The 27,322-nt window shown below is 36.6% G+C and overlaps 1 protein-coding gene across 1 annotated transcript in view; it reads right to left on the reverse strand.

Annotated features, from left to right (window-relative positions):
- LOC112961561 (semaphorin-5A-like) overlaps positions 1 to 27,322 on the reverse strand; it is a 57,458-nt gene that overhangs the window by 13,588 nt on the left and 16,548 nt on the right. The window contains exons 2-4 of the mRNA XM_026056884.1: positions 20,491 to 20,616; positions 20,024 to 20,249; positions 9,843 to 10,061 (exon numbers count right to left, since the gene is read on the reverse strand). Of these exons, the coding sequence (XP_025912669.1) occupies positions 9,843 to 10,061; positions 20,024 to 20,249; positions 20,491 to 20,616 (571 nt within the window). The remainder of the gene's footprint in view (positions 1 to 9,842; positions 10,062 to 20,023; positions 20,250 to 20,490; positions 20,617 to 27,322) is intronic.

A 27,322-nucleotide genomic window follows, 5' to 3' on the forward strand; every position in this document is an offset into this window, starting at 1 on the left:
AGCTTCTTGAAGAAATTCCAAGATTCTTTTTCACTAGTATTTACTGCTTCAGGTAAGCCACACTGTTTTGCAGTTGTGGTATGAGTTTTCACAAAGTTCCTCTGAAACTTAGGCTGGATTTTACAGGAGTCCTATTTGTCAAACATCTTTTGATACTTGGCCAACAGACAGGCTTCTAATGACAGTTTGCCTCATTTCCTGCACCTGACTGGCTCCTTTTCAGCCTCTCTCTGTTCTTAGAACTACTGCTGCAGGATGTATTTCTGGTATTTAAGGCCACATTGCAGCCCATCTGCCAAAGGCTTCCTATGTGTAGCCACACGACAAAGTCAGATTTACTTCTCCCAGATACAGAATTCCCCCTGCAAAGACTCTCAGTATTTTCATTTTCTTTCATTTAAAAAAAAAGACTTTCAAAACATTCAAATCCTACAGAAGAAAAAATTCTTTTCAAATCTCTATTTGAAGTGGTATCACTTGCTCTCTTAATATTTAAATAAAAAAGTGATTTGCCATGTATACAATTTATTAAAAATGATAGAGTGTGTAATTAAACTGACACTGTCAGATTAGACCCAAAGAAATATAAAGGCAATTTGTTAGTCAAGTTTTTTTTTTTTTTTTTAATACAGAGCCCCAGATTGGTAACAATTCTTGGCTTTTTTCTCCTATAAGTCACATCAGCATTGGGCATTTTACAATGCAAAACAGAAACTCCTCATTGTCTACTTTTAAAAATAGGAAGGAAATACACATTCACTGTACACAATTTTTACAGTACACTCATTTAAGACATTCCTTGTGAGACTTTACTTCATGATCCATTGAAACAACTGATTGCCATTGAAATCTCTGAAACATTCATACAGCATTCCTTAATGACTCTTTTTTATCCTTTCTGTTCTATTAACCAAACAGCATTTCAGGGATTAAAAGTTTCCACCATTTTTTTTAAAAGCTATTCCATAATTATCTCTTACAAACAAAAAGGAGGTTCCAAATCTGGGGAAAAAAAAAAAAAGATAGCTTACAAAGAAAGTGTCCATGCAGTATTTGCACTAAAATTCTCTCAGACAGAGGCATTTTAAAATGTTAACAAATACTCATTTTGTTTTGGTAGCATTGTATATCACAAATGTACCTGGTGAGTCAAGTAGAATAATCTCTATGCAAAGATTGTAATTGCTAGAAAATGAGCTAGGAGAAGGTGATTATTTTGATATTAAAATCTATATGTGCATTTACGCATGTAATTTCAGATACAGCACATCCTCATAGCCCCCTGTGCAAATCAAACAGGTAACTCATTACTGCATACCTAAGGCTATTAGTTAACTAATCCTGAAAGTGAAGTTGTCGAATATACGACATTTTATTTTCTATAGCTTTTACAATATTATCCTATAAATCAAGAGCCCATAGAGTTGGCATTTCCTTGCCAAGAACATTAATTGTAATAACTGTAATAACTAATATATCTGGCTTCTGAAAAGCCTGATTGGACAGACAGGATTTGGGGAACTTAGTGCTATATTCAAAGGATCTCATTTTAAATAAATTATTTCCATTATTGAAGAATTAAATTATTGCTACATTTTTATAGGATATATTCATTTAAAACCCAGCCAAATCATCTAGCTATACAGATATATGAGTTTTACACCACCCATGATAAATAATACTGCATCTCAGTACAGTGTCTGACTTGCTCCCTTATTCATATAGCCACTGGAAACAAATATCATGACTGTTTGCCTGAGAAGACTCTATTAATGTAGTATTACCTATTATTAGTATACCTAAGAAAGTCAGAGGTTATTTGTCTTCAGCGCAGGTAAAATATACTGTGTAATTTTATAACATCTTCAAGACATAGTATCTTTTATCCAGAATCTGCCTCCTTTTTCTTTTTTTGTAATGATGTCACATAAAAGCCGAAACTGTTATCTAGCTATTCATTTCATGAGATATCAGATCTTTACCCTCCCAAATACTCCTGTTGGTTTTTTTTCTTTCTTTCTTTCTTTTTTTTTAAAGACACTCTACCAGCTCAAATGAATAATCAGAAGCATTTCTGCCATGGTGTATATACATCTTCAGGAACTGGAATGGCAGCCTAAGACTGCCTAGATAGAAGACAATGTGTCCTGTTCATTGTAATGGAGACAGTGACCTCCAGCACTTTCTGCTTATTATCAAGGGACTTGTTTTTAATGGTAAGGATTAAAAATGTGCATGCATTTCATATGGACATCTACCTTCTATCTACAGGTAACCAAGAACATAGAGGCCTAAAATTCTTGGTGTCACGTAACATCCCACAACTACAGGTGTCATGGCTACACTATAAGCCTTTGGATGTAAAGGGAGAAGTGGGTCAGTGAGGAAGATGGGAAAGGACAGATAGAATGTAATAAAGAATGTTAGACTTAATCATAGTTGAGCTAGATGGTACAATGATAACTGTTTTTTTTAACAACTATTTAGTGATAGACTGCCATCCTAAATCTCTAGGCCCCTCAAAGACTAACATAACTACCTCTTATTTGTCCCTAGAACTTTTCCTTCCCAGCAACAGAGGATGATAAAGCATCATCATGGTTAAAGATGATCACAGGAGTGGGTATTTACTGCCTGAGTTTTATAAGACCTAAATAGAACTCTGTGGTGTCTTTCATCTTTCTTTAAAGTTGCTTAGCAACACAGCACCATCTGTTTCGTTTTTTTTTTCTCCTTTTGTCATGGACTCCTTAATGTTATTTCTGCTTCTTATAGGAAGAAAAATAAAGAGCAGCAAGGAAAGCTGCAGTCACTACAGTTTTTTAGATAATAGTTTTGTCAAGCTGCTGAACAAAAGAAAGTAGCTAAAGCAGTTCCACAATGAAAGATATAGTCTTTAAGTTTCCTGGCAGTTACTGAGGTGTGTCCCTTTTGGAAGAAGGCCTCTTCAGCAAGCAGGCTGCTCTCAAACAATGTTTTTTCCTTTATAGTGTCTTCCTAAGCAAGCCAATTTTTGCCTGCTGGCTGTTATCCTGGTTAATAAATACTTAGCCACATGAAGGAAAAAAGAAAAATCACGGGGAGGAGAATGTTTTGGGAGAAACAGCATATAGGAACAAGATCTCCTGGGGACAAGATAAAACATCCACACTACTGGAGAATTTCCAAGAGACTTTTAAGTTAACTGGATACCCTGCTACACAGGTAGAAGAAGACATGGGAGAACATACTGATCTCCCTTGCTTTCATGAAAGCACAGATAAGACATAAGACTGAAGGATTTTTCATATACTGTCCTGTCTCATTTCAAATGTGAACATCCAATTAAAAATTCTTTTTTTTTTCTTGGTGTGTACCTTTAGGTTTATAACTTTTCATGTTCATCTTTTTGAAAATGTAGCAAAAGAGAATAAATAATAATGAGAGAGTTCAGAGTCTTTTCTATTTGCAAGAATGAATACAAATAGAGAGGCAGCAGTCCTTTACATTCTCAGCAGATGAGAAAGAGTAAAATCTAGGGGCAATTGGATGATGGGCAGCCTATGGACCTAACACAGTGCAGCTGCCTTCCAGACACCCTGAGATCATCCCATTCCACATCACTTAGCCTACTGCTCTTTCTTGTTCCTGTGGGATATCACTGCATATTTTTCACTGTGGGAAAGAGCAATTTTTACATCCAAGTTTGAAAGTTTTGTTTCTGTGATGCTACAGTTAACTTTTATTCATAAAAGTAATACTGGATGTAAAGTCAATTCAGTGCAGTGCAGAAACACAGAAGGCAAACTAATGTTTCTAATGAAATTAGAACAAGAACATCTAAGGATGAAACTAGGGTTAAGTTGGTAACAGAGGCACCTAAGTTAGCTGGCATCAAAAGAGAGCAACAGCCACCTCCAAAGGGCAGTTCAGCTCTGTCTTCACTGGCTCTACACAAAGCCTAGAGAGATCAATGCATGGGGAGTGATGGACTTCAAGAGCCTCAGAGACAAGTTTTTTTGCCACTGGAGTAAATTTTCCCCCTGATTTAGGAAGTTACTGCAGGATAAGTTTTGCCCATTTCTTTAAATATACTCCTGTTTCCTCATGGCCAAGTATGACTGCAAGGAAAAAAAAATGGAAGAAAAAATAGTAACAGTAATAAATAAAAAAATCAGCAAGCGATAACTGGCTTCAGGAGTTGCATAAATAACTTAGTCTTTCAGGGAGTTTTGTGATATCTGAAACTCTCTTTATCGTTAACACTTTTGCCAATATTTGAATGCCTGCAGCTAACTTACTGAGTTTTTCTCAGCCAAAATGTCATAAACAAACCAAACTAAAACTATTATAATAAAAATTTGTAACTAGTGAAAGCCTCAAACGAAGTATCAGAATTTAAAATCAAAGATAGAAACTGTCCTTTTCCTCTGACCCACCAGTACGCTCTGAGAGGAGGAAATAGAAACTCACTCAAAGATAATCATGTTCATATGCTTTAAACTCCTAATTAAGGTATGCAAAAAAGAAAGCGACAAGAAACAAGGCAAAACAAAAGCTAAGAAAAAGTTGTCTTTTGATGTAGTTATAACTGGAGAGATTTGTAATACTGTGAACCAAGACAGAACTCCTTTGATCTGGTTATTAATATTTTCAGGCAAACAAGTCTTTTAGTTAGTAAATTACTGTTTTTTTTATTAATTTAACAGAATTTACCATTCAAACAATACTTTGCTTCATCATATATTTCTTATCATAATGGAAATACCCCACAAGCCCCACACTGACTCGTTATTCACATGAAAAGATAAAACAACCTTAATAAAGCTCATTACAGATTCCTTTCTTCTCATATTGACCACATACTAGTAACTGAAACAAAAAAGCAATGTCAGTGAATGTTCACAAATCTTCTCCAGAGTTACTAAGACTGTTCAGTGTTTGCCAGCTCAACTCTATTCACCGCATGTCTGAATCATAAAATCAGGAGTTGAGGCATAGGGCCAAAACATTATCTGCTAGTACAAGATAATAGCGCAAGCGCAATTCATTCTTTTTACAATGAGTTGTATCTGGTGGCGTGGTTTCTTTGAAAACAATACCTATTTGTCATTAATCAGAGAAGGACTGTATTTCAAATTTTAAGCCATATTTTAGCAGCTGAAAAAGTATGCATTCCTGCTAAAGCTAGAATATAAGTGAGTATAAGGGTAGAATTCCCCCAAACTTATTTCCTGGTAGATATAGTAATATGTTGTGTTTCTCAGATTCCTTTTGCTCTGCGAAGTTTCACTGATCTTATCAAAGCACCCAGCCAGAAGAGGTGAGACATCTTTTAAAATTATTACAGGATCCCTCTTTTTAGAGAGGGACTGTTGTCTAGTAGATTGAAATAGGAGCTGAGACTCCTATGTCTCCTATGGCATTAAGTCAAGCTGTCTTTGGCCCTAGATCGCTTCCCTGTGCTTTCTTTGAAACATCTCTAAGCAGAGGTGGTGGGGCAAAAATGTGTGTCCAGCCTCATGGAATACTCTGGTAACATCTGCCCCAGGAAAGCCCTTTTGCCGGCACAGAATGGGACATCCATACTATCAAATTCTCCTACCGTTTGAAGCAGTTGGCCCCATGGAGACCGACTGCTGGAAACAGGCCTTGCCTTACACTAACTCTCAAACTATTTCTGCAGATTATTTGGAAGAGTGCTAGTTAGGCCCAGCCAAAATTGTATGAGGGATCACTCTAAAATTTGTTCAGTATAGACAAATCATATTTCCAGGCCTGGGTACAATTTCTGACAAATTTCTGGCACTGTTCAATTTATAATTATATATTCAGCCTTCAAACATAATGAGTGAAAAGTAATCTGTTCAGTGTCTCCTACCAACCCACACTTCAATGGATCATTTACTTTGCTAAGAGTAGGAAAAACTTTACTTTTTCTCTCTTTTCCCCTAGGCTGAAAAAAGATTTAATAGTAGCTGCCGAAGTCAGGTTCTAGATGGCTTCAGTATTTTTTATAAGTTATGGTATCCTGCAGTACATTTAACAATAAGTTATTGGCTATTAATATGCTCATTTAAAACTAAGCTGCAAGACACTTAACCAGACGAGAGTCTTGTACTCTTGGTGATTGCTACACTGTTTTTTTCACTGCGTCAGTCCTTCAGAGCACTCGGTATCTGCCAAATGGCACTGAGCCCAACTTAAATGATTGAGAAGCATAAAGTCCTGTTGACTTTCAGCAGGACTTAGGAACTGTTGAACATATTTCTCCATTACTCATCTTTTCCACCAAGTTACATCATAAGGGTTTGATCCTGTTTGATAACGGATGTAGCATTGTACATATAGGCAGTCAGTAGAATGGGGAGACAAGCAGAACCTGAGCCTGCATTAACAGGAATGCTGCTTTATAGCTGCCACCTCACTCCTTCCTACTAACCTGAATAACTCCTAAAGCTAAAGGCTGAACTGGACTGTAACAAAGTAGTTCTGTACAAGCAGGGAGCATGTGAAGCTGTGCTTATCTCAAGGGGGCTCAGCTGTGTCTTAAAAAGCATGAAATTCTTATTTATTGCCTTTTTATTTCCAGTACTACAGTCAGTACATTAGGGTCAGGGTCAGATCAAAAGTTCCTCACATTCCTTACCCTAACCCTGTCTATACCTTGTTTACTTGCATGGGCAAGAATTAACTGTGCACAGTCCCTGGTTTTATATCTATGCCCACAGTGGCAAGAAGGGCCTGAAATATTTCTTCCTATTTAGTCACTACATGTCCATCTACAGTCTGCCCTCTGTGAGGAAGGTATAGTCAAGAGCATGATGAGAGCTGCACCTAGACCAAACTCTCTCATAAATGCCTGCTTTTCACCCTGTCTTTGTTTGGTTTTATCTTGCACATTTAAAAAAGCACAGAGTGAGGATGCATCAGTCCAGAGAAAACATGTTTGAAACTGAATTTTACTGAACTTGGTCTCACTGTACAACGTGCAAGGGCTGTATGATTAAAGCCTAAAACAGACATTTTAGAAACTCACTTAGAAAGCTAAAATAAGAATGACTTTATATAGCTGTCCTGAATAACAGCTCCTGGGAAATGAAACCTAGTCACCTAGCAGAGTGGTTCACAAGAAGGTTGCAAAGTGATCCAATCACAGTTTCTTTTACTGGCTGCTCTCCTCCATACCCCTGCTGTGGGGTCTGCCAAGTTTGTACATGTAAGCCTGGACCAAAGGCTCTTTACCCATGTCTTCACTTAGTGAAGTCTTATGCAGAACTATAGATGTGGGGATCTATCTCAGACTGTCTACAATGCACGAATTTCAACCTAATGGATCTCCATTTCTATCCACCCATTTAACTTTCTGTGACTTTCATTAGAAAAGGAAAGATTTCATGTCATTAGTATGCCTCTCCAATAAAAACTTACTCCCTTTCTACACATTTATGCTGAATTTCCGAATAAGCCTTATCCTGGAATCATTTTTTACACTCTCTTAAAAATAAAAAAATCAGTTACATCTGCCATTTTCAATGCTTTCCCTTCAGATTTATCTGAGATCTGACTTGGGCCCTTATATTTCACTTTAATTACTGACAAATAGTAGATCTGTGGCTGAGGATCTTTGTGATTCCTTGCAGGCTATCATACATCTAAATACTTCATCCAAGCTGTACAGCTTTATTCAAATCAAATTTGCACTAAAAAGAAAAAAGAAACTTGTCTTTTAAGAAAGGTATTAAATATACCCCTGCTTGATTTGAGAACACCCACCACACTTTGTTCTATCCAATGCTGAAAAATATTTTCAAAGCCAGCGAGCTGAAAAGGGAATCATTTTGATACAGAGCACAACTTCAAGTTGTATCTTACAATTTTGTGCTTTTAGTTTAGGGTGTTGGCTCACTCAGACAACATGGGTCTCTATATTAAACTTCTGTATACTAACTGTGTCTTTTACTGGTTTCCTTCAGAAAATGTAACAGTGTACTATTTACGGAGATACCTAATAAAAATACCACTTCTGAAATCCTTGTAACTTATTTTACTTGTAACTACAAAAAACTACAACGCAGTATTTGATTTAAGAATCAATAGCAAGGGAGAAACAACAAATCTGGACCCATTTTAGAGATGTAGTTACAGCATGCACTAGGGCTGTGCAAATGTGCTGAAGATTTGGGCCACAAATTTGTGATTCTGTCATATGCTGGTTCTTCGCTTCTTCCCTTTCACCTGTCTCTCACACTGCTTGCTGTAGAGAACATGGTCACTCTCTACTTACCGAAACATATTATTTAGGTTCAATTGAAGCAGACAGTATGCTTTTGAAGGAACTACATCCTCCTGAAAGGGAAACCCCGCCTTCTGGACAGATCTACATCTTGGTTTCTGATGCAGAGAAAGGACAGAGGTTGTCAAAGGGCTCACAAAGCTTAGAGAATGCACTGCAATGATAAGATTGGGCAAAATACTTATACTAAAAAAATCAGTTTAAACTTGTAACCATATAGATATGTGTATGTGTGTTTGTGTATTTACTATACTAAGCCTTCAGATTCACACTACAATGCCACAAGCTCAGTCTTCAATAATAAGATATGCAGCACTGTTAATACACACACAATTAATACAATTAAAGATATATGGAAGCCTATTTCTATGTTATTTATTGATACAGGAAAGTACTGAGTCTTTCAGTTATTATTTTTCTCCTTCTCTACCATTCCCGATGACTTTCTATACCTTGAATTCTCCCCTCGTATTCCAATTGCACTTTCTTTTCCTCATGTATTCTCTTATATCCTTCTCCTTTCTTTTTCTACAAAGCATTCTGCAAACTTCAAAAGCCTTTGAACTTGCATGTCTGTTTTAGGAAGGGTGAGAGGTGACTAGAACCAAGATTTTCTTTTTCCCCAAATGCCTAAAATACAGCAATGATTTATAACCCAAAGTAGTTTCTTGAAAACATGTATTTTACTTGCAATCTTTTTTGCAGAATCATAAAACAACTGTTAGTGAAGGAGACGCTCACTATTCCAAGAACAACCTTTACTTTACAGCCTACTTGAGATACCAGCTATTTTGGTGCTCTGTCCTGAACCTTATTTGCTGAAGGCTCTACACTCACAAGCTAGCATGAATTTAATTCAGCAGCCTCAGCAATCATTGTGATGAAAATGATATTTTGAGTTTAAATAAAGGCTAGGCTAGTGTTCTTATAATTCTTCTTTTCTCTCTTACGGGCTTATTTTTTAAAAGTTATATTTTTACAATCAACCTTTCACAAGTGAAAGAAGACATAGCTGTGTTTATGTTGTTGTTGATAAACTGATAGACATCACTTTGGCATCTTGCCCAAACCCAATTACATTATAAATGTAACTGGCTGTCAGGATTCCAGTGGATATGAACACGTAACTGAGCAAACTTAGGAAAATCACTCTTGCTAGAGGCCAAATCACGTGATTTCTTGAAAAGGCAACAAAAAAGACATTTCCATGTGATACTTAATCATTCATGTCTGAGATGAATACTAACCTTAAAGATATTTCTGCAACATAAAATATAACGGGTTTCACTGCTATAGGCAATTACCATGACTGTGTTTCCTAATATAGCAAATGATCATTGAAATTTCTTTGTAGACTCTTGGCAAGCTCAGCTGAACTAAGCTAACTTGTTTCCTTGGAAATAAAAACGCCAGCAAAATCAGTTACTTGAGCTGTAGTTTATTTAAAAACAAACAAACAAGCAAAAACCAAACCAAGCAACCAAGCAAATAAAACTATTGCAAGATCCAGCCTTGAAAATAAGTTCTATTATTTTCACATCCTTCTCCCATGTCAGTTGACTCTTACCTGGACAAGGCAAAATGTTGCATTCTTGGTACTCCAGAGATGGGCCGAGGCAAGGAAGTCCCCCATACTTGGGCTCAGGATTGCTGCAGACCCGTTTGCGATTCCGTATACCTCTACTGCAGTCACGACTGCACTGAGACCATGGAGACCACGGTGACCAGGCACCATTAATAGTATGAGCAGAGTATCGTCCAGAACGCAAGAAATCTCCTGACAATCCTAATAAAATAATGATTGAGAAAACAATACTGAATTAAAACAGTATCTCCCCTCAAAACAATCTTTTCCTCTTCGAATTTACTCTTAGGCTTCTAATAGTAATAACACAAGGAGCATCATGCCCTTTAATCTCACTATCCAAACCTTAGTTTCATCTCAAGAACGTCTGCTATAATGGCAATTTTATAACCACTCACACAGAACTACAGTGAAGACTGGGATCCAGCTCCTTCATTCAAGTTCTACAGCTGCATTGGAATTAATAATGAATGAACTTTAGTCAATTTATGCCACCTGAGGATGATAAAAATTACCTCTCTCTTGCCCAGTAATTGTCATCAGCAGATCTCCAGATACACTACATAGGTATTATTGCCTCTGGTTTAAAGAGTAAGAAACAAGCACAGAAAACAGCACTGAGCTGTCTGTGGTCATTCATCGAGCCAGTGACAGATGCAGAACCCTGCAGTGCTCTATCCACCTGGTCATCCTGCCTTCAGTAGCACTTGTTGTGCTCAGAGGCTGGTAAGTCTCCTAGAAAGGAATGAACTGTATTTGTCACAACCATATTCAGACTTTAGACAGTGTACAGCAATAACTCCACAATGTGTAGGGAGACTGTCCTTTTGTGAAGAACAATGCTTTCCCAGTTTAAAATACATTTTTCTCCACTGAGCCAAAGTGTTTTAAACTGCATATAAGCTATGAAAACTAAGCTTTCTGAGACACATAGGATAGTATACTTCCCAGTAAAAACGACCATCTGGGACATGAAACAGTTTCTAAGCAAGTTTGGTACTGAGAAAAGGCATCAGATTAAACAGTGATGAAGACTGAAGCCCACTATTTATCACTGGAAAGTGAACACACAGAATCTTGTTCAGAGCATATGACCAATATGCCCTGAGGTAGCCCCAGATTAAGTTCTTCTAACAATCTACAGTTAAGCTGAGAATCTTGGTCGTTCTTGAGCTTGGTCACAGACGTCCTCAACTATACACAGCCCAACTCCTGAGCTGTAGCGTTATCTCTACACATCTGTGACACTATTGGGATTTCCTACTGTTGCCAAAGCAGTTCACCTTCACCAGGGTTATCACCACTGGAAGTTCTATGATAGATGAATCACTAACTGCTGTTTTTGTTCTAAGCACGTATTTAATTAGTTGTGTTGAGAGAAGGTTCCATGAATGGTACTTAAAACAGCAGAGGACATGACTGCCTGCCTATGCTAGGGCTTCAGTACTGCAAATATAAGGACAGATGAACTGTATCACCAACAGTGGAGAAATACTGAGGACTGGTTTTAGATTAAACTGTAGAATAAGCTTTTGCTTTGAAGACTTGTTTTATGTTCTACCCACAAACACAGGTACTGTGGGAGAGTCAAACAGAGCTAAAGAAATGGAAGAACCATGTACTGAAAATAGCTACAAGTAATACTGTGAAAATACTGCCCAACAGGAGGCCTGGATTCAAGTCAATACCAGCACAATTACTCTGGATAAATAGAATGGAAAGAGCCCCTCATTTGTGGTGTCCAGTATTGAAACAACTAAGCCCTATTTCTGTCCATGCTTATGGCATTAGTAATACTGTTTAAGTTCTATCCCTACAAACTACATTCACAATCATCCCAAAGTAGATGAGTCCTTGGATTTTTTTATTCAGCGCTTGATAAAAATTGGCAACATTGTAATGATAATGCAGTGACACATAAATACTTTGTAATAAGAAACTGTTGAGATTAATGAGAAAACAGTGGAAGAGCAATAATAAAATGACTAAAAATGGGTAAAACCTTTCAGTGGATATAGTGGGTAACTGTTTTCCTCCTGCTGAACTATATTCTATTGCACACAGATACTTTAAGCAGCATTTCAAGAAACATGACACGGATTCAAATCCAAAACAGGACAGAGTGCAGAGAAACGGTCTGGGAATTATGAATACACGTTTAATTTCTTGCTCTCTAAGAGCCTTTTTTTTGCAAGTTTGTGTAGTTTTGGTCATGAAATGCCAAGCTTACATATGCAGTGAGCTGTGAGACCAGAAAAATAATATTTTTTTCAATATCAGAGTTTCAAATCATTGTATTTTAGCTATTAAATTAACAGCAGTGCAAACACAAACCTGTTCTTAATCAGACTAGCTTGCCAAGCCTTCTCTGGATGAAACACTGCAGCATGAATCCCTTTATACCAGTATTATAATGTTCTGAAGACACTTTGGCAGGATAGGAGTAGATTTTTCAGTGTTAAAAAAAATGTGTAACCTTATTTATCATAATTATATCAGATTTCTTGCAATATGAAGCAGGGGGGGTGGGGGTGGGGAGAGGAATTTTCTATGGGAAACCTCCGAGGTATTTGAGCTCCAAAACATCCAAAACAAGAATATTCTATCAAATCTTTTCAGTGTGTAGTTTGGTCGGCAGCAAGTGTTCCCTTGTGTTTTCTTCTTTCTAAGGCATTAAAAATTTATTACAGGGAGCAGCCTTTCCACAGTTTTACAGCAATTTATAGAGCATTCATAGAGGGAATTTTAGAATTTGCTCTTTGGACAGAAACTGCATATCACTAAAAATATAAAGATCAATTTGCATTCTGGATATATAGTAACATATTTAAGTAAAATGAAATGGGGAAAAAAAAGTAGAAATGTAAAACCGTTGACCCCAGTCAACTTTTAACAGGATTCTTATGAAAAGTAAACATGATCTRTCTATCTCCTCTATTAAAGAGGAGATTTTACAGACCATTCAAGAATATATTCCTATTGCTCCTGCATGCTCTTAGTTTCTATACCCAAAATCTCTACCTAGTGACAATCACCTTTGCTGACTGTATTCAGAAGTTACCTACAGCTTCTTGTAAAAGGGGAGCACTGTGAACAGATGGATTCTAGATCTGTTTTCCAGATGACTCTGAAGATCTTTCCTGAGTATTATAACAATTTTTGCTGGGCCCCTGAAGATGTGGGGAGAGCAACTAAGCCTGTGGCCTTCTCTTTCAGATACACTAAGGAAAAAATAAGCAAGATGACCATTTTCAGAAGACAACAAGGCACAGAATGGCTACTTCACTCCTCTGAACACAGAACTCTAAATAGTACCTTTGGCCATGACAAAACTCACTCTGGGTAAGTATCCCAACATTGCCATCTTTGCACTTCTATAAAAACTGTAAATATCTCCCTCACAGACTTCGCAAAAAAAGTGTGACCTGAATAAAGTGCTCAGATATAGACACAACAGCAGAAACAATATAAAAGAGATAGCATTACTAGATAATAAGTCTAAGAGGAAAGAAGATATAATTGAAAATTAAAGTCATGAGACAGCGTTCTGTAACAAGCCCCTTCAGTTTCAGGACCTTATGCTTCTGAGGCATTTTCACTGCATTACAAACAATTCAGACCACGCAGTCTCTTTTAAGTAAAAGTTGATCAATATGCTATATAGATAACATTTAATAAAGGCAAGCACCTAACAAGTTTTTAATATTAAAATACTGATACATTCACATGGTATTTTGAAACAACAAATGGGGTATGAACCTTTAAGGTGAACTTGCCTAGCATAACACCAGCATGAGGGCTACTCAATAAACCATGTGCCCATGTACCTATATACGCACACACCAAAATACATATTTAGGCATATGCATATATTGTAAATACATACTTCTATACGTGTGTGTGTGTATATATATATAATATACGCACACACATATATTTAGAGAGAGGACTCATGGTCTAATTATTACATGTATGCTGAGCTCTTGTAACTGTCCATGCAAAGACGCTACGTCTGTTGCAAATGCTAAGTTCGACCTCCCCTTTCTTTCATTGGTCAGCTGCTGCATAGTAGTTTATAAAGATATGGAAAAGGGACCAAGAATGAGAGTCATTACAGTCCTTCACTTAAGACCTATTTATTAATTGAGGCGGCAAGGGTCATACAAAATTAACCTAAGTTACACTGCTGAATGTCTTCAAGAAAAGTTGCTTCAGGAAGTAGGATGCCAATAGACGTAGCTATCCAGAACCAAGCCATATCTGCAACACAGCTAATACCAGATTAGATAATGTATAAATAAAAAAGCATTGGAATCCTTCAGATAAAATAGTATGAAACTATAAAAGGGACTCCTACTTTTCTCATGAAATTGCTGTATTCTTGCTGACCATTTCATACATTTGTTTGAGATTGTAGAGGTTCCACATCCACCTCTGAGAACAGAAGATGGATTGTGCCAGTCAAAASAGAATAACATTAAGCCTCCTGTATTTCTCTGTGTATTGCCCCCAAGGCGAAAATATCTCACCAGCAGAGAATGCAAGGGGCAGTGCCCTCAGCTTGGTAATAGCAAAAGTCTGGTTGCTAAAAGTACCATTTAAACTCTCCTTATTAAAACCTTATCTTAGGAAATACCAGTAAAATCTGAAAAGAAGTAAGTTATAGCACCTTGACTGGATTATCTAAGTATCTAGCTTAGAAAAACCATTCATAATAGCTGTGAATCCAAACTAGACTCAACCTTTATGCTAGGTTCATCATTTGAACATTTTAAACTAAATGGTTCTCAGAAAGTCTATAGCTGAGTTAAAGCCTTGTTAATGACTATAATGTATGATATGTGCTTTTAGTTTACTAACAAGCTTAATTTTAGTTGTTTAGAAGTTGTACTCAATTTATTAATTGCTGTACTCTGAGGCTAGAAAAAGGAATTTAACTACTTAATTCCAGTAGAATTTTAAACAGGCAGCTGTGCTTCCCTAAAGCAAAACTTTCAGCAAGTGAAAACAAGGACTGAAAAAGTTCAGTACAACAATCACATGGATTTTATGCTCAAAAGAACCATCAGCTTCTAAGAAAGGAGGATACAGAAGATATGAACAGACATTTAAGTGCTTACACTTCCTTCAGTGTGGACAAAATTACACAGAAAATTAGCATAGCTTCACTGCCGACTTTTTTTCCAGTTTAGCAATAGCAAGTATGTATAATGGATAAAGTTCGTCTAATTAAGTTACATAATTTTGATCTAAACTGAGATGATATGACAATTTCTAAACTATTTTGTAATACTTCTTTGGTCAAATCAGAGCAGTCTTTTAATTCCACTACAGAATAACCTTGTTTGGAAACGTTAATGTGAAAGTCACCTGCCCTGACTAGTATAGGAGAAAAATCTGCCTTTGAAACAATAAGACTTGATTGACCTGATTCTTCTTAAAAACTGCAACATTCCCTGATGAGTTCTATTTTTGACACTTAGTAAAACACCCTTCTTACATGTCTTAATTTGGTTTAAAGCTAAACTGCTAATAAAGCTCTTACACTTATAATAATTCTCTGGTTTAGTCTCTAGCTAAGGAATACAGTTCCAAATAAGAGAGAGGTAGCAATGATACCTGATTAACTATATTACTTGACTGATTTATGCCTTACATCCTCCTGTTCAAAGATAACAAAATTCAATTAATCAATCAGTCTAGGTTCGTGACTATGAGGAAAAGAAGATCTGGAGCCAAAATTTAAGTATCTTAAATCATTTCTAAATGACAGCATGAAACACTGTCTAATGCAGCAGGCAACAGGATTAGCAAAGATTGTTTTCTGAAGATATTTTGCAAGTATTTGACAGTATCACTGAAGCATAAACCTTCAAAACCTAAACAGTAAAATCTATGTGGTATTATGAAAGGACGAACATTAATACAATGCGAAGATGACATATTTAAAAAGATGACAGTGTTCATAGGAAAGATTCCCACGTTATCATGAGAACTTTATTTCTTGCATCTAGCTTTTCTGTGTTTAAGTATTTAATCCCAAAGTTCCACTGAAGAGTTTTTGTTTGTCAAACTCAAGTTTTTCATCAAATTCTGTTCTAACTTTAACAATTCATTTTGTTCTTATCTCAAACTAACACAACTTAGCTTCAATAAGACAGCACGAGATAATATCTCAGCATGTACTCCTCCCAACTGCAGGATATTATAGATTATCAGCACCTGTTTTATTCTCAGCTAAATTCTGAATGTGCTATAGATTTCCTATGGGTAACACCAGGCTTTAATCAATCTCTTCACAGTAAACTATGTCCACTAAATTAGAATTTAAGACAAAATTATATCTCACATTTAAAAATAATTATTGTTTTAAGTTAGGTATAGTGAAAGTAGTAACAAATTGGGAATCTAAATTCTGGTTTCCAGGTGTGTTTTTTTGTGTCCTTTGAAGAAATCATTTTCTATGATTTTATTCTCTCTCTCTCTCTCTCTCTCTTAAATAAAAGCGGGGGGGGGGGGCAGGGAAGAGAGTCTTTCAGCCAGAAAAATCAGGCAACCGCAAACCGTGTGAAATTTTTATCCCTGGATGAAATGCTCATACTTCCAATATCATTCATAGTGTTTGCATATAAGAAAATCCTACAGAGTGTGAATTAGTGTGTTTAGCATAAATATTTAAAACGCTTCATAAGCACAAATTAAAGGCTATAGTGATGTAATTTCTAGACTGTTTTAGTGCCTGACTGTATGGACATTCACGTTAAGTTGTGCAACAGTCTACAAAATCTCTCTCCATTTATTTCAAATGTCTGTCCCTTCCCTATCTGAGCACTACACAAAAACCCGGATGCAGACAGAAAAAAAGGGATTTTTTTTTTCTTCTTAGTCAAACTAGTCAGAAAATCACGAATACAGTGTGCAAATGCTACTGCTTGGTTGATTTAGAACACTGTTTCCAGTAGAAGCCTTACCATATTGAATAGTCCAGTGTTTTTTGGCAAGTTCTACCTCTAGGCTCACGATCCAAAGAAAGTTTCACTGTCTGACAGTGAAACGTGATTCTGTTTTAAACAGCATGACTATAGTTGTACAGTGGGAGATTATGGGAAATGAGAAAATTACTAACAAATACCTCTCTTATGCAGAATGGATCTGATCTTTGCAGAAGACGATGCTAATGAGGTACACCAAGCACTCTGTAGTAGGATTAATCTTTCAGTAAAAGCCAGCAAATTGCCACAGTTCAACATGGAGATAATGAAAAGAATGTTTCATGGTATCCAGGCTCTGGTGAGGTAGAAGTAAGTTATGATGTTTCCTTGCTATCTTTCCAGAAATCGTGAAGGTGTGTGCCAAAGCCCATGGCTTCCCATTTTCATGAGATCCTACTGTTCTTAAAGCTATAGCTACACTACATCATTCTCACACATGCGTTTTCTTCTCATGAAATCAAGGAGCAGTGGAGGCATGGCATGTGGACCCAAACCCAAACTTGGGAGCAGGGAAGTACGCCTGGATCCTGTAGTTCAGAGGCAGTCAATAAGTTTCATCATATTGTCCAACCGAAATACTGCCCCCTCTGACTGTTCTGCTCCATAATGTTCTGATATCCATAATCAGAAAACACCTAAGCAAACAGGCTCAAAACAAAACATGGCTAAAGGAGACATGACAGTAACTCCTTTATCCAAAAGCATATTGGCTAATACAGCCACTTGAAACACCAGAGAGCTGGGTTTGATCGTTTCCTTTGTCCTCTTGCACTTGCACCCACACCTCTTGTACCAAAGAGAATATGTTTGGTAGTAGCCTTTCCTTGTAGTCGTTAAAGCTATTTCATTATTATGGAATAATTAAAGACTCACTGGCCAACGAAAAGTCAAAGAATGAGCACAAATTTATGACACAAGTATGAGGGCACTCATTAGGAAGAATGAACAGATGTGCTCTAGTTCCTGCCCTGCTGACTACTCAATATAAAGTATTGAAATATTCAGTAGTACCGGGATTAGTCAGCAAAGATCCTCCCAGATGAACACTCTGCAATTACTAGGCAACAGAGCCATTCTCATACCTTTGTCCAATGATTAATTGTTTCAAAGGAAGCAAAACAGCAGCTTCAGCAAGATGCAACAAATAAGTTACAACTCCAGAATGCTCAGGAATCTGGTGTTCAGAAGTTAAAAGAAAAACCTTCAAGCTAATCAGACAAAGAATGCATTTGAATCCACACCTTTGTCTCTTGCACTCTGCCTGAATACAACATTTTACTGAACAAAAAGTAGGCACTTTATTTTGTAAGAAAGGGCCAGCTTATGCACCCAACTCCAGGAGAGGACTTATGATCATGACTTCAGAGCTGAGAAAGGTGTCTCCATGCTTAACTTCCTTGTCACAATGTGATTTAAGACACGCTTGCTCTTGCACTGGTTTGTGGTACTGATTAGTCTAACCTACTCTCTAACTAGTCCACTGGCTTTAGGTCTCCAACCTTATGTGAGGACATTTCAGCTGTCAATTTCACTGTACATGACATCTAAATTCTTCTGTAGATCTTCTTCTAGTTGTTGTCATATGTCTCCCAATTCTGTACTGTCTGGCTAAAAAAATACATTCTTTCTCATTTAATCTCATGAATTTTCAGAAAGGTTTCATAAATGTCTAAGTGCTTGAAGACCAGTACCATCACCCAGAAGTCTGGTTTAGGACAAGAAAGGCTGGTCATAAATCATCACTGCTAAAGCAACATCTTTGTTAAATGCTAATTTAAACTTAATTTGGATGAAAACAGGATAATAGCATAAACACTTCCCACAAGAATTGCTCCATGCCAAAATCTGCCTTACTAGACCTAGAAAATAAACACTGGAGACTGCAGATTGGCTAACATGGGTTAGCCATAAAGTATATAACTAAGTCTCATCTGGATGACCATGGGTTTTATTTTAGTGTTTCATGCAGTTCATTGTTATTTATTTTGTAAACATTTACTAACATCCTGCCCCCTTCAAAGAGAGATAGATGATCACATTAATCAAAGAAGGTTCTACCCAGGATGAAGAGCAGGAGATACTTAACACTGATTTTCACAATAGTTGCTCTGACTGTCTGAAAAAATATTGAGAATTAGAAAGCCCAAGGACTCAGGAACCCTTTTTTCTTTGTGTTCTTCAGTTATAAAATTTTTTAGCCTACCTGGGTGTTGTGAAGACACAAGAGGCTATATAAGTGGAAAGCAGGTCAATAAATATTGAACTATAATAATTAAGTATCAGTATTTCATTAAAATATGTAATTATAACATAATATAAAAAGAAATACTGGTATATAAAGAAATGCTGATATATATATATATTATATATATATAATTGAATATAATTAAATACTGGTATTTATGAAATATATTAATAAAATTAGGGTGACTGTGTCAGAAGTTGTCCTGAAATTGTACATAAATATAATATTATACTATATATTATATTGTGTGTATATATATATTTCATCTATTCACAACTATRTATCACTGATAGGGAAAAACAGATTTCAGAAATAAAATAATTCAAACCTAAAGGCATCTAGACTTAAAAAGCATTTTGGAGGAGTTCTTTTTGCATCTTAGAAACAAGCAAAACTTTAAAATGCTGGCAATAGCAAGATATAAACTTTTATAACAAATATTACCCACTTCATAAACTGCATGAATCTGACAGTTATTACCTTACTGAGCAAATTAATTTACTGAGAATTACTAAGCAAAAAGTTCTATTCATTATCAATACTAAATATTCCAGCTAAATACTTATCAAATATCTTAAAATTGCACAAACTCTCCCCCAGTAAAAAGTCACCAGAATATAAGGAGATGACAGAACTCCTCCAAGAGCTAGACCACCATGTTATTGCTTGCAGATTAATTTAAAGAACATAAAAATAGCCTGGCAAATCTCATAGTGGTAAAAGATGCCTGATTAGTCTCAATTACTAAGCTATGTCCTGAAGAAATAAAAGCTAGTTTCCCCATTGTGATCCCTATGCCCACCTTTTCATTATCAGTTCTGTTATGCAAAACACCAGCCAGCAAAAGCTTCCACTCTGTGTTGAAAATGGAACTACAGGCATCCTACTAGCAGGTGGCCTTGCTCAGCTGCTCTGTCTTTGCTTACCATCTGTTGAGCATCCACTGGTGCCGTCACTGGAACAGTAACGCATTTCAATCCTTTGTCTCCCCACCTCTAACAAATTTGGGTCAGGCAAGCGCGCTTTACAGGTATATCGGAATCGTTGCTCATAGTGGCCACCGTTGTCTGAAATATTGACTGGAGTCCAAGGTGTCCAAGGAGTTGTCTTTTTTAACTCTGGACAGGCATTGGTGTTACATGGCTGATATTCCTGAAAGAAAACGGTCAGATGAATGTAAACAGTTAACATAACATTAAACAACAACAACAACAAAAAACAACCAACAAGAAAGTCTCTCTGATATTTCTCCCTTCATTTCCAACAGCCGTCAACCAGTTCCCTTTGGTGCATGTTATCCATAGCTCCCAGCATTACCAAACTTGTTATCAGAAGCAAATTCCTTGTGGATTGATATGTACCAAAGGGAACAGACCATACCTAAGAAACAAACGTAGAACTTGCCAATATTCTCAAGCCTCACAATATATGCCCTCCAAGGAGAATGACCAAAATCTGTAGGTCCTGCCCATTCACTTCCCAGAACATAATATGCCTCATCTGATGCAATGAAAGTGCTCTGTAAATTGTACAGACAAAATTAAACAACCATTAAGTATCAGAATGAATTCACATTGACAAATCATAAAAGGCAAAAAGAAGTAGTTATCAGTGGGACAATTTTAAAATGATCTCTCTACCTCTATCTCTTAGAGATTCTCTGATGCTCAGAGGAGGACACCTTTGAAGCCAAGTCTGGTAATTGAAATGTGTAATTCCTCTAGATACTAAAAATCACAGACACAATAGAAATAACAGTTACATGATGCAGTTTAATTTCCTTCTTCTGTTATCCCTACCACTGCTGATACCACCATGTTTCAACAGGCAATAAATTGCCTGCTTCCCTTTTTCCTATTGGAGATAACGATGTTTTTATCTCATATGTTCCTCAGTCTACTACCTCCTGTCTCAGATGGTCTAACTTATTAACATATCCAATTAAACTGAGAGTAATTGCTCTCAGCTTGTATTTTGCTTTAAAGGTTGTGTTGCTATTTCAGACTTGAAAAAAGCTTGCTTGTCTGAAAGTTTTTCTGATGTTTGCATCTATTAGAGTTGGACTAATAACAAATATTCCCCAGAACCCCATGCTCTGTTAATGCTGCACTCAAGACCACATGCTCTGAGGCAAGGTGGACTTTTATTTTATGACAAATTTCTTGGTTTCATAATTTTGTAGTACTTCAGGTAAGAAAGGATTCTTAGAACTTCACAAGCCTAAACTAAACTAAACTAAATTGCAGCTAGATGTTTTCTTAAGCCTAAAGACTTCAGCTGGACCACCACTGTTAACTCCTCAGGGCTGTGCAAAATCTCTTCCCAGCTTAAAGTCCAGTGATCACTATAACAATGAACATATGGGTTATTCTTAGGGAAAATCTAGGAAAAAGAATCCCCTTAGGGCACAGAGGACTGGATCAGCTTTTCCCGGATATGAGATTCAGCTTTGACTGGTCTCCGAATCAGAAGACATCGAAAAACAAGCAAACTATCTGTTCCTGTGGGTAGCAGTGGAAATAAATTTCCTCATGACCCCTTTAGGCAACTGGTTAAATCACAAGACTGTGTTTTAGTCAGTCTTACTGTAAAGACTGTGTTCAGTCTTTACAGTAAAGACTGATGTATGACTGGTCTCCTCCTAGTGTATGAAGAATTGACTATAAAGAGGAACTCATAACAATAACATCCCAGGGACAGTCAGAACCCCTAAAATAACACAGCTTACTATCCCAACTGCTTATTCACCTCCAATGTACAGTCTACTTCAACAGCTGGATTAAGCGCATCTTTTAGAAAGAGCACTCACTCTCTTCCCTCCCCCCCCCCAACTTTTAAATATGTGTTTAGCACTGATCACCTCCCCACATGGGCTGTTCCTCTATTTAGTAATACTCAGAGCTAACAAATAGCAAGTTAATTCAAGGCTTCGTTTTTCTCCCTAATTTAAATTTCCAGTTACCGAATGTTGCTGTTTCTTCATCAATGGTGCTGAAAGAGCTCCCTGTCCCACACCTACAAACACTGGTATTTTTCAGACCAAATACCCACATGCAGTCATAAACTATGTAAGTTGAACTTTTTAAAGCTTCATAGTGTATAAAACCTGATCTCTAGGTCCTGGGCATCCTTATGTCTCCCTTTTGCCCTATTTTCATATCTTCCTTAAGTCTGAATACCAAAATTTGACTTCTCACTCTTGAAGCACTCTTATCAATACAGCACACAGAGGTAAGAACTTGACCCTATTCCACTTGATAGTCTCACTTTAATACAGGCATCTATTGTGTTAGTGCCTTTCCCTTCCACAGTGCTGCACAAAGAGCTTAAGTAGACCCAATTATCTCTGATGATCTAGTCTTTCCCTTAATCACAGTTTTACAACTTCATGTAGTTTCCTATTCCACACAAGATGCTGGTGTTTAACAATATTAAAATATATTCTATTAGCTTCTGCAATTATCTAGAATATTATTTACTACCTCACCAGTCTCTATGCCACAGTCAAGCTTTACTGACCATGTCTTATGTTACAGTCTAGACTGTTAATAAAAACGTTAAGTGCTATTGATCCATGAACTGATTCCAGGCAGACCCTGCTAGAAACCTCCCCAGTCGTTTATATTTGCCACATTAACACCACATTTTTCAATTTGTCAGTGGGCCATCTTTTAATCTATTTAACATTTGCCCTATTAATTCCATGCATTTAGTTTTCCAAATCGAAGTATTTTTTGTTGCTAATACAAATGTCTTGGAAAAATTCAATGACTGGGAGAAGTCCTGTAAATATAAGTCTTTTTATCTAGTAGCATACAAACAGGAATAATTCAATCAGTGAAGTAATTTCTGCAATTTTAATGTTAATAATTATTTCACAATGATGTAAGAGCTTCAGTTCCTTGTCTACTATTGATTTTTGTATTGATATTTTTCAAATCAGAAATAAAAGTTGTTAGAAACTGGAAGTCTTTCTGAAGTGGATATGGATTTGATAGTTGAAAGGCATGAGAGGCAGAATTTGTGAAATAAGCAATAAACCACTTTTCAAACAAAAATAAGCAATGGAGGAAGCAGTTAACTTAGAGTTAATGATGTGTTTAATGCTATTTTGTTAACAAATTTCTGAGATGAACTGGTCAGCTCACTCATTCTAGAAAGAAAGGCTACCAGTAATTAATGTGCTTCAAGATACGTGGTCCCTGCATACACCCTAACAGAGGATATACTCATATCCTGTTACCTGAGACGGAAGAGAAAGATATTTCTCAGAGCATTCTTAGAGGTCATTCTTTAGTTCTTTCTTTCCTCTTCCTGGTGCATAGCTTATAAGAAGGTGTGTCTGCTGCCATTCTTGTCTAATCGACCACTTGGTAATACCCATGAAAGGCTCAGAGTGTCAGGGAAAATCAGGGGAAACAAATGTACATGCAAATTACTCCTATCAGAGAATATATACAGTAGAAAATAATCTTTCTCTGAGAAAATTCAAATGTGTATTCTAACAATGGGTAACTCCAAGAAGTCATGGCACTAATAATTACCTGGCAGAGCGTGCTGGATTCTCACAGTGACTGCTGCACTGCTCTACCAAGTACTTCATTTGCCATAGAGAATTCAAGAATAGCACAGTATTGATGTGATCTGATGTTATAAAATGCCAGTATAAGCAGAACAATGATCTTGCTCTGAATGGTTTCAAATTTGGAAATCAACAGAAAAGGCACAATTCAGAACATGCAAGGATATATTTAGTGCTGCTACCATGAAGACATAGTCTGACTGGAAGGATGCATCAGGGATTGGGATATTTAAACTGCTATCTGTGCTTAGATCATCTAGGAGGTCATGCAGGTTTGAAGTGCTGAGGTATGATCAGTGTAAAGGATGAAGTAACTTCATGTGACCCAAGTGAGTACATGTCAGACAAAATTCAGTTTGGACAAAAATGAAGTGATGCACATGAGAAAAAAAAAAATTCCAATTATGTAAGAAATAGTGGATTCTCAGCTGACTTCACCACTCAGGAATGAGATCTTGGGATTACAGTAGACATTTTCATGAAAAAAATCAGCTCAGTGGTCATAAAAACCAAACTGAGGACTACAAATACTTAGAAAAGGGAACCAGAACAAAACAGAGCTGTATAAAGCCCTGGGTTGCCCACCTCTTGAATATGTTCCATATGGGAAGCAACTAAACAGAACAAGCCTCTTCAGCCAGGAAAAACTGACAACTGAAGGGAGAATACAGATGTCTGTAAAATCACGGGTGACTCAGACAGTGAATAGGGAATGATTGTTCACCATCTCTTCCAACACACAAGTAGACACCAAATGAAACTAGTAGGTTACAAATTCAAAAGCTAAATGAAGTGGTTCTTCACACAACACCCAGTTAAGCAGCAGAAAACCTTTCCACGGGACATTGTGCTCTTCCCTTTGAAGCAATTAAGACACTTATGATGTAGAGTTTGGAAGTCAAGAAAAAAAATGAAAAGAGAAAAAATCCACTAACCTTGTGACTCAGAAAGTTCCTCAGCCACAGACACTAGGCAGCTTGGATAGCATTCTGAGAAAAATATTAAGGCACATTTGATTTCCTACTCTTCCCGCTGCTGGCCACTGTGGGCGATAGGATGTTGGCTTTGACAAGCCATTGGTCTGACTTGGTATTAGCGTTCTGATTATATGTTCTTAACATGGGAAGTACCTTGACAGGAAAGCCTGCAACTGACAGCTTCATCTGCTGCCTTCAGGAGCAGAGATGGATGACTGAGGTAACAGTATGAGATGCTGTCATCTGACACTGGAAGAGCAGTTTGTGGTACCATACGGGAGATCTGTCTCCAACAAGATATCTGTGAATTGATCCCTTCTGTCAGGAGTAAGAAACTTCTGAGCCCAGATCATTGGGGTAGGCTGACCTTATGCTCAGTGAATGGTGCTCAGTACCAGGCACTGTTTATCAGCCATAACTAAACTGCATCATGGATTGCACTCACTTCTCTATCCTGTCCACACACTCAGCATTCCAGCCTCAGAGTTCAGTGCTTTTGATCTTTTCTATTTTTTTCTATATTTTTTTCTATTATTTTTTCAATTTTTTTTTATCAAGAGCTGTCCTAAAGAAGTTATCAAAGAGGCACACAGGTACTCTTTCTTTAGGTATCTGTTACCAGTGGTTAGCTAGCCTGTTTGGAGAGACTTCAGAAAATGCTGGGAAATGAGCAGTTACACTTGCTTGACTTAGCATCTGTTTGGTCACTGCCTCCCAAGTTGAAAGAGGCCTCCATGACACACCTGAGCACACTCCAGGGCTTTAGCTCCTCTTCTCATTTTGTCCAATACTTGAACAATTTACAGAAGTGGGATTTCAGACATACAGCGCTCTCCAAAGCAATTCAAGCAGCTAGAATGATGGATTCAATAATAAAACATGGCACACAATGGGAGAAATGCCTCAGAAGAAACCACTGAGCCAGGAAACCAACAATAAGAGCTAGAACAACCTAAGCAGTGAAGTATTCTGTTTTGTGACCTAACTCACCATACTGTAACTTGTAATTAAGCGTGGGCTAATCGGTTGAGATTTGGTAAGTTTTAGTGCTGCCAGACATGCAATAAGACCATTAAAGACTAGATTTCTGGGAACAGCTCAACATTTAGAGGGAAATTATTTGGCAAATTATTAAATTTAGAAAATTATTCAATCACAAAATACATATGTCTACTGAAAGTAGACATTAAAAAGAATTAAATGCAAATTAATTAAAGCTATTAAAATTAAAGTATCAAATTCTCACAAAGCATATTGACAGTAATGTAAGAAAAGGCATAGTAAATTAAAATTCAGTTATTTTACAATGATAGAAGATAAACATTGATTGGACTATTAACCATGTACCTTGTTTCTGTCTTTAAGTAATATTGTTTCCTAATATTTGTGCATAATGAAAAAGAATACAAATATATGTTTTGTACCACAATTTATTTAGACTTTCTTTGTATTATTTTACAAGAGGAGAAAGAAAATGTTATTTGCAAACTATATCTTATTTTAAACTGGAGGAAACTGCTGCCAAATAGCGTAGAACAGAATTCTCCTATTTCCACTTGGAGGCAGTGGAACAGGGGATTCCCCCTCCCCCCCCTTTTTTCCTTTTTCCTTCTACAAAGCCACTTTTCTCAAAATTTTTAGGAATCTAACTATCTCCAAGACTTTTACCCCTATTTCATGCTTGGTTTTAATTAACTGAATGGTTCAAAAGTCATTACAAACAGTGTGATATAAGACTCACTTCCTTAGGAAACCAAGCTAAAATCTTATCTGTATTTTAACTACAATTTTTATTAACAAAAACAGAATTCAAATAGTTTGCTCTATTCCCATTTATATTACATTCTTATATTTTGGAGGGGCTTCTCTTTACGGACTCGTATAATTTCTTTAACGTATATAGTATGCCTATGTTGAATGCACTATTTTTTGTTCTCCTCTGTTTTTCTTTCTCATCTGTTGGTGTGATAGATTATCTTCAAAAGGCAGCTAAATTAACATTAACAAAACATTGAAATACAAGCAGCCCAATAGTTATCTTTTATGATTTACTTTTAATATATTGTATATTAAAATCTCAAATATTCTTTCAGAATTTTTGAATAGTCTATTGATTAAAAACATTTACACATCTTTTGCTTTTTGTTCCATCATGCCAAACTTTACTATGTCAGGCCCAAAATATTTGTTTAATTTTTAAGAAGTTAAGACACCAGTAGAAAGTAATGTTACTGATATATAAATTGAATGGTCTAGTGCGTCACCTGGGACAAGATAGGGCTCGAACATATAACAACCTGAGTCTCTCAGCCACCTCTCAAGCTTTGAGCTTGTAACAGCATATGTAGTTAAAAGAAAGGATAGCTCCTGCATGCAAACAAAACTCAAGAGAAAACCAGCTTCCATTTATAATGGTTTTGTTTACCCATCAAACATACATTTCCTGAAGGTCTAAAATAACCTCTTCCTCTTCAAGAATCAAAAGATAGAGCTTTTATCATGCAGCAGTTGAAAAACACATTCAGAAGAATCCTTAAAAAAGGATTATCTCATTTATTTTCATTACAGAAATGTAGTGTTATCCATTTAGAAAGCATTTTCAAATTAAACATAAAAAAGACAAAACCAGCCCCTGATCATATTGCCTGGTAAGATATACCTTATTT

Source organism: Apteryx rowi, unplaced genomic scaffold (genome assembly GCF_003343035.1).
Source record: "Apteryx rowi isolate R43461 unplaced genomic scaffold, aptRow1 scaffold_1335, whole genome shotgun sequence".
Lineage (NCBI taxonomy): Eukaryota > Metazoa > Chordata > Aves > Apterygiformes > Apterygidae > Apteryx > Apteryx rowi.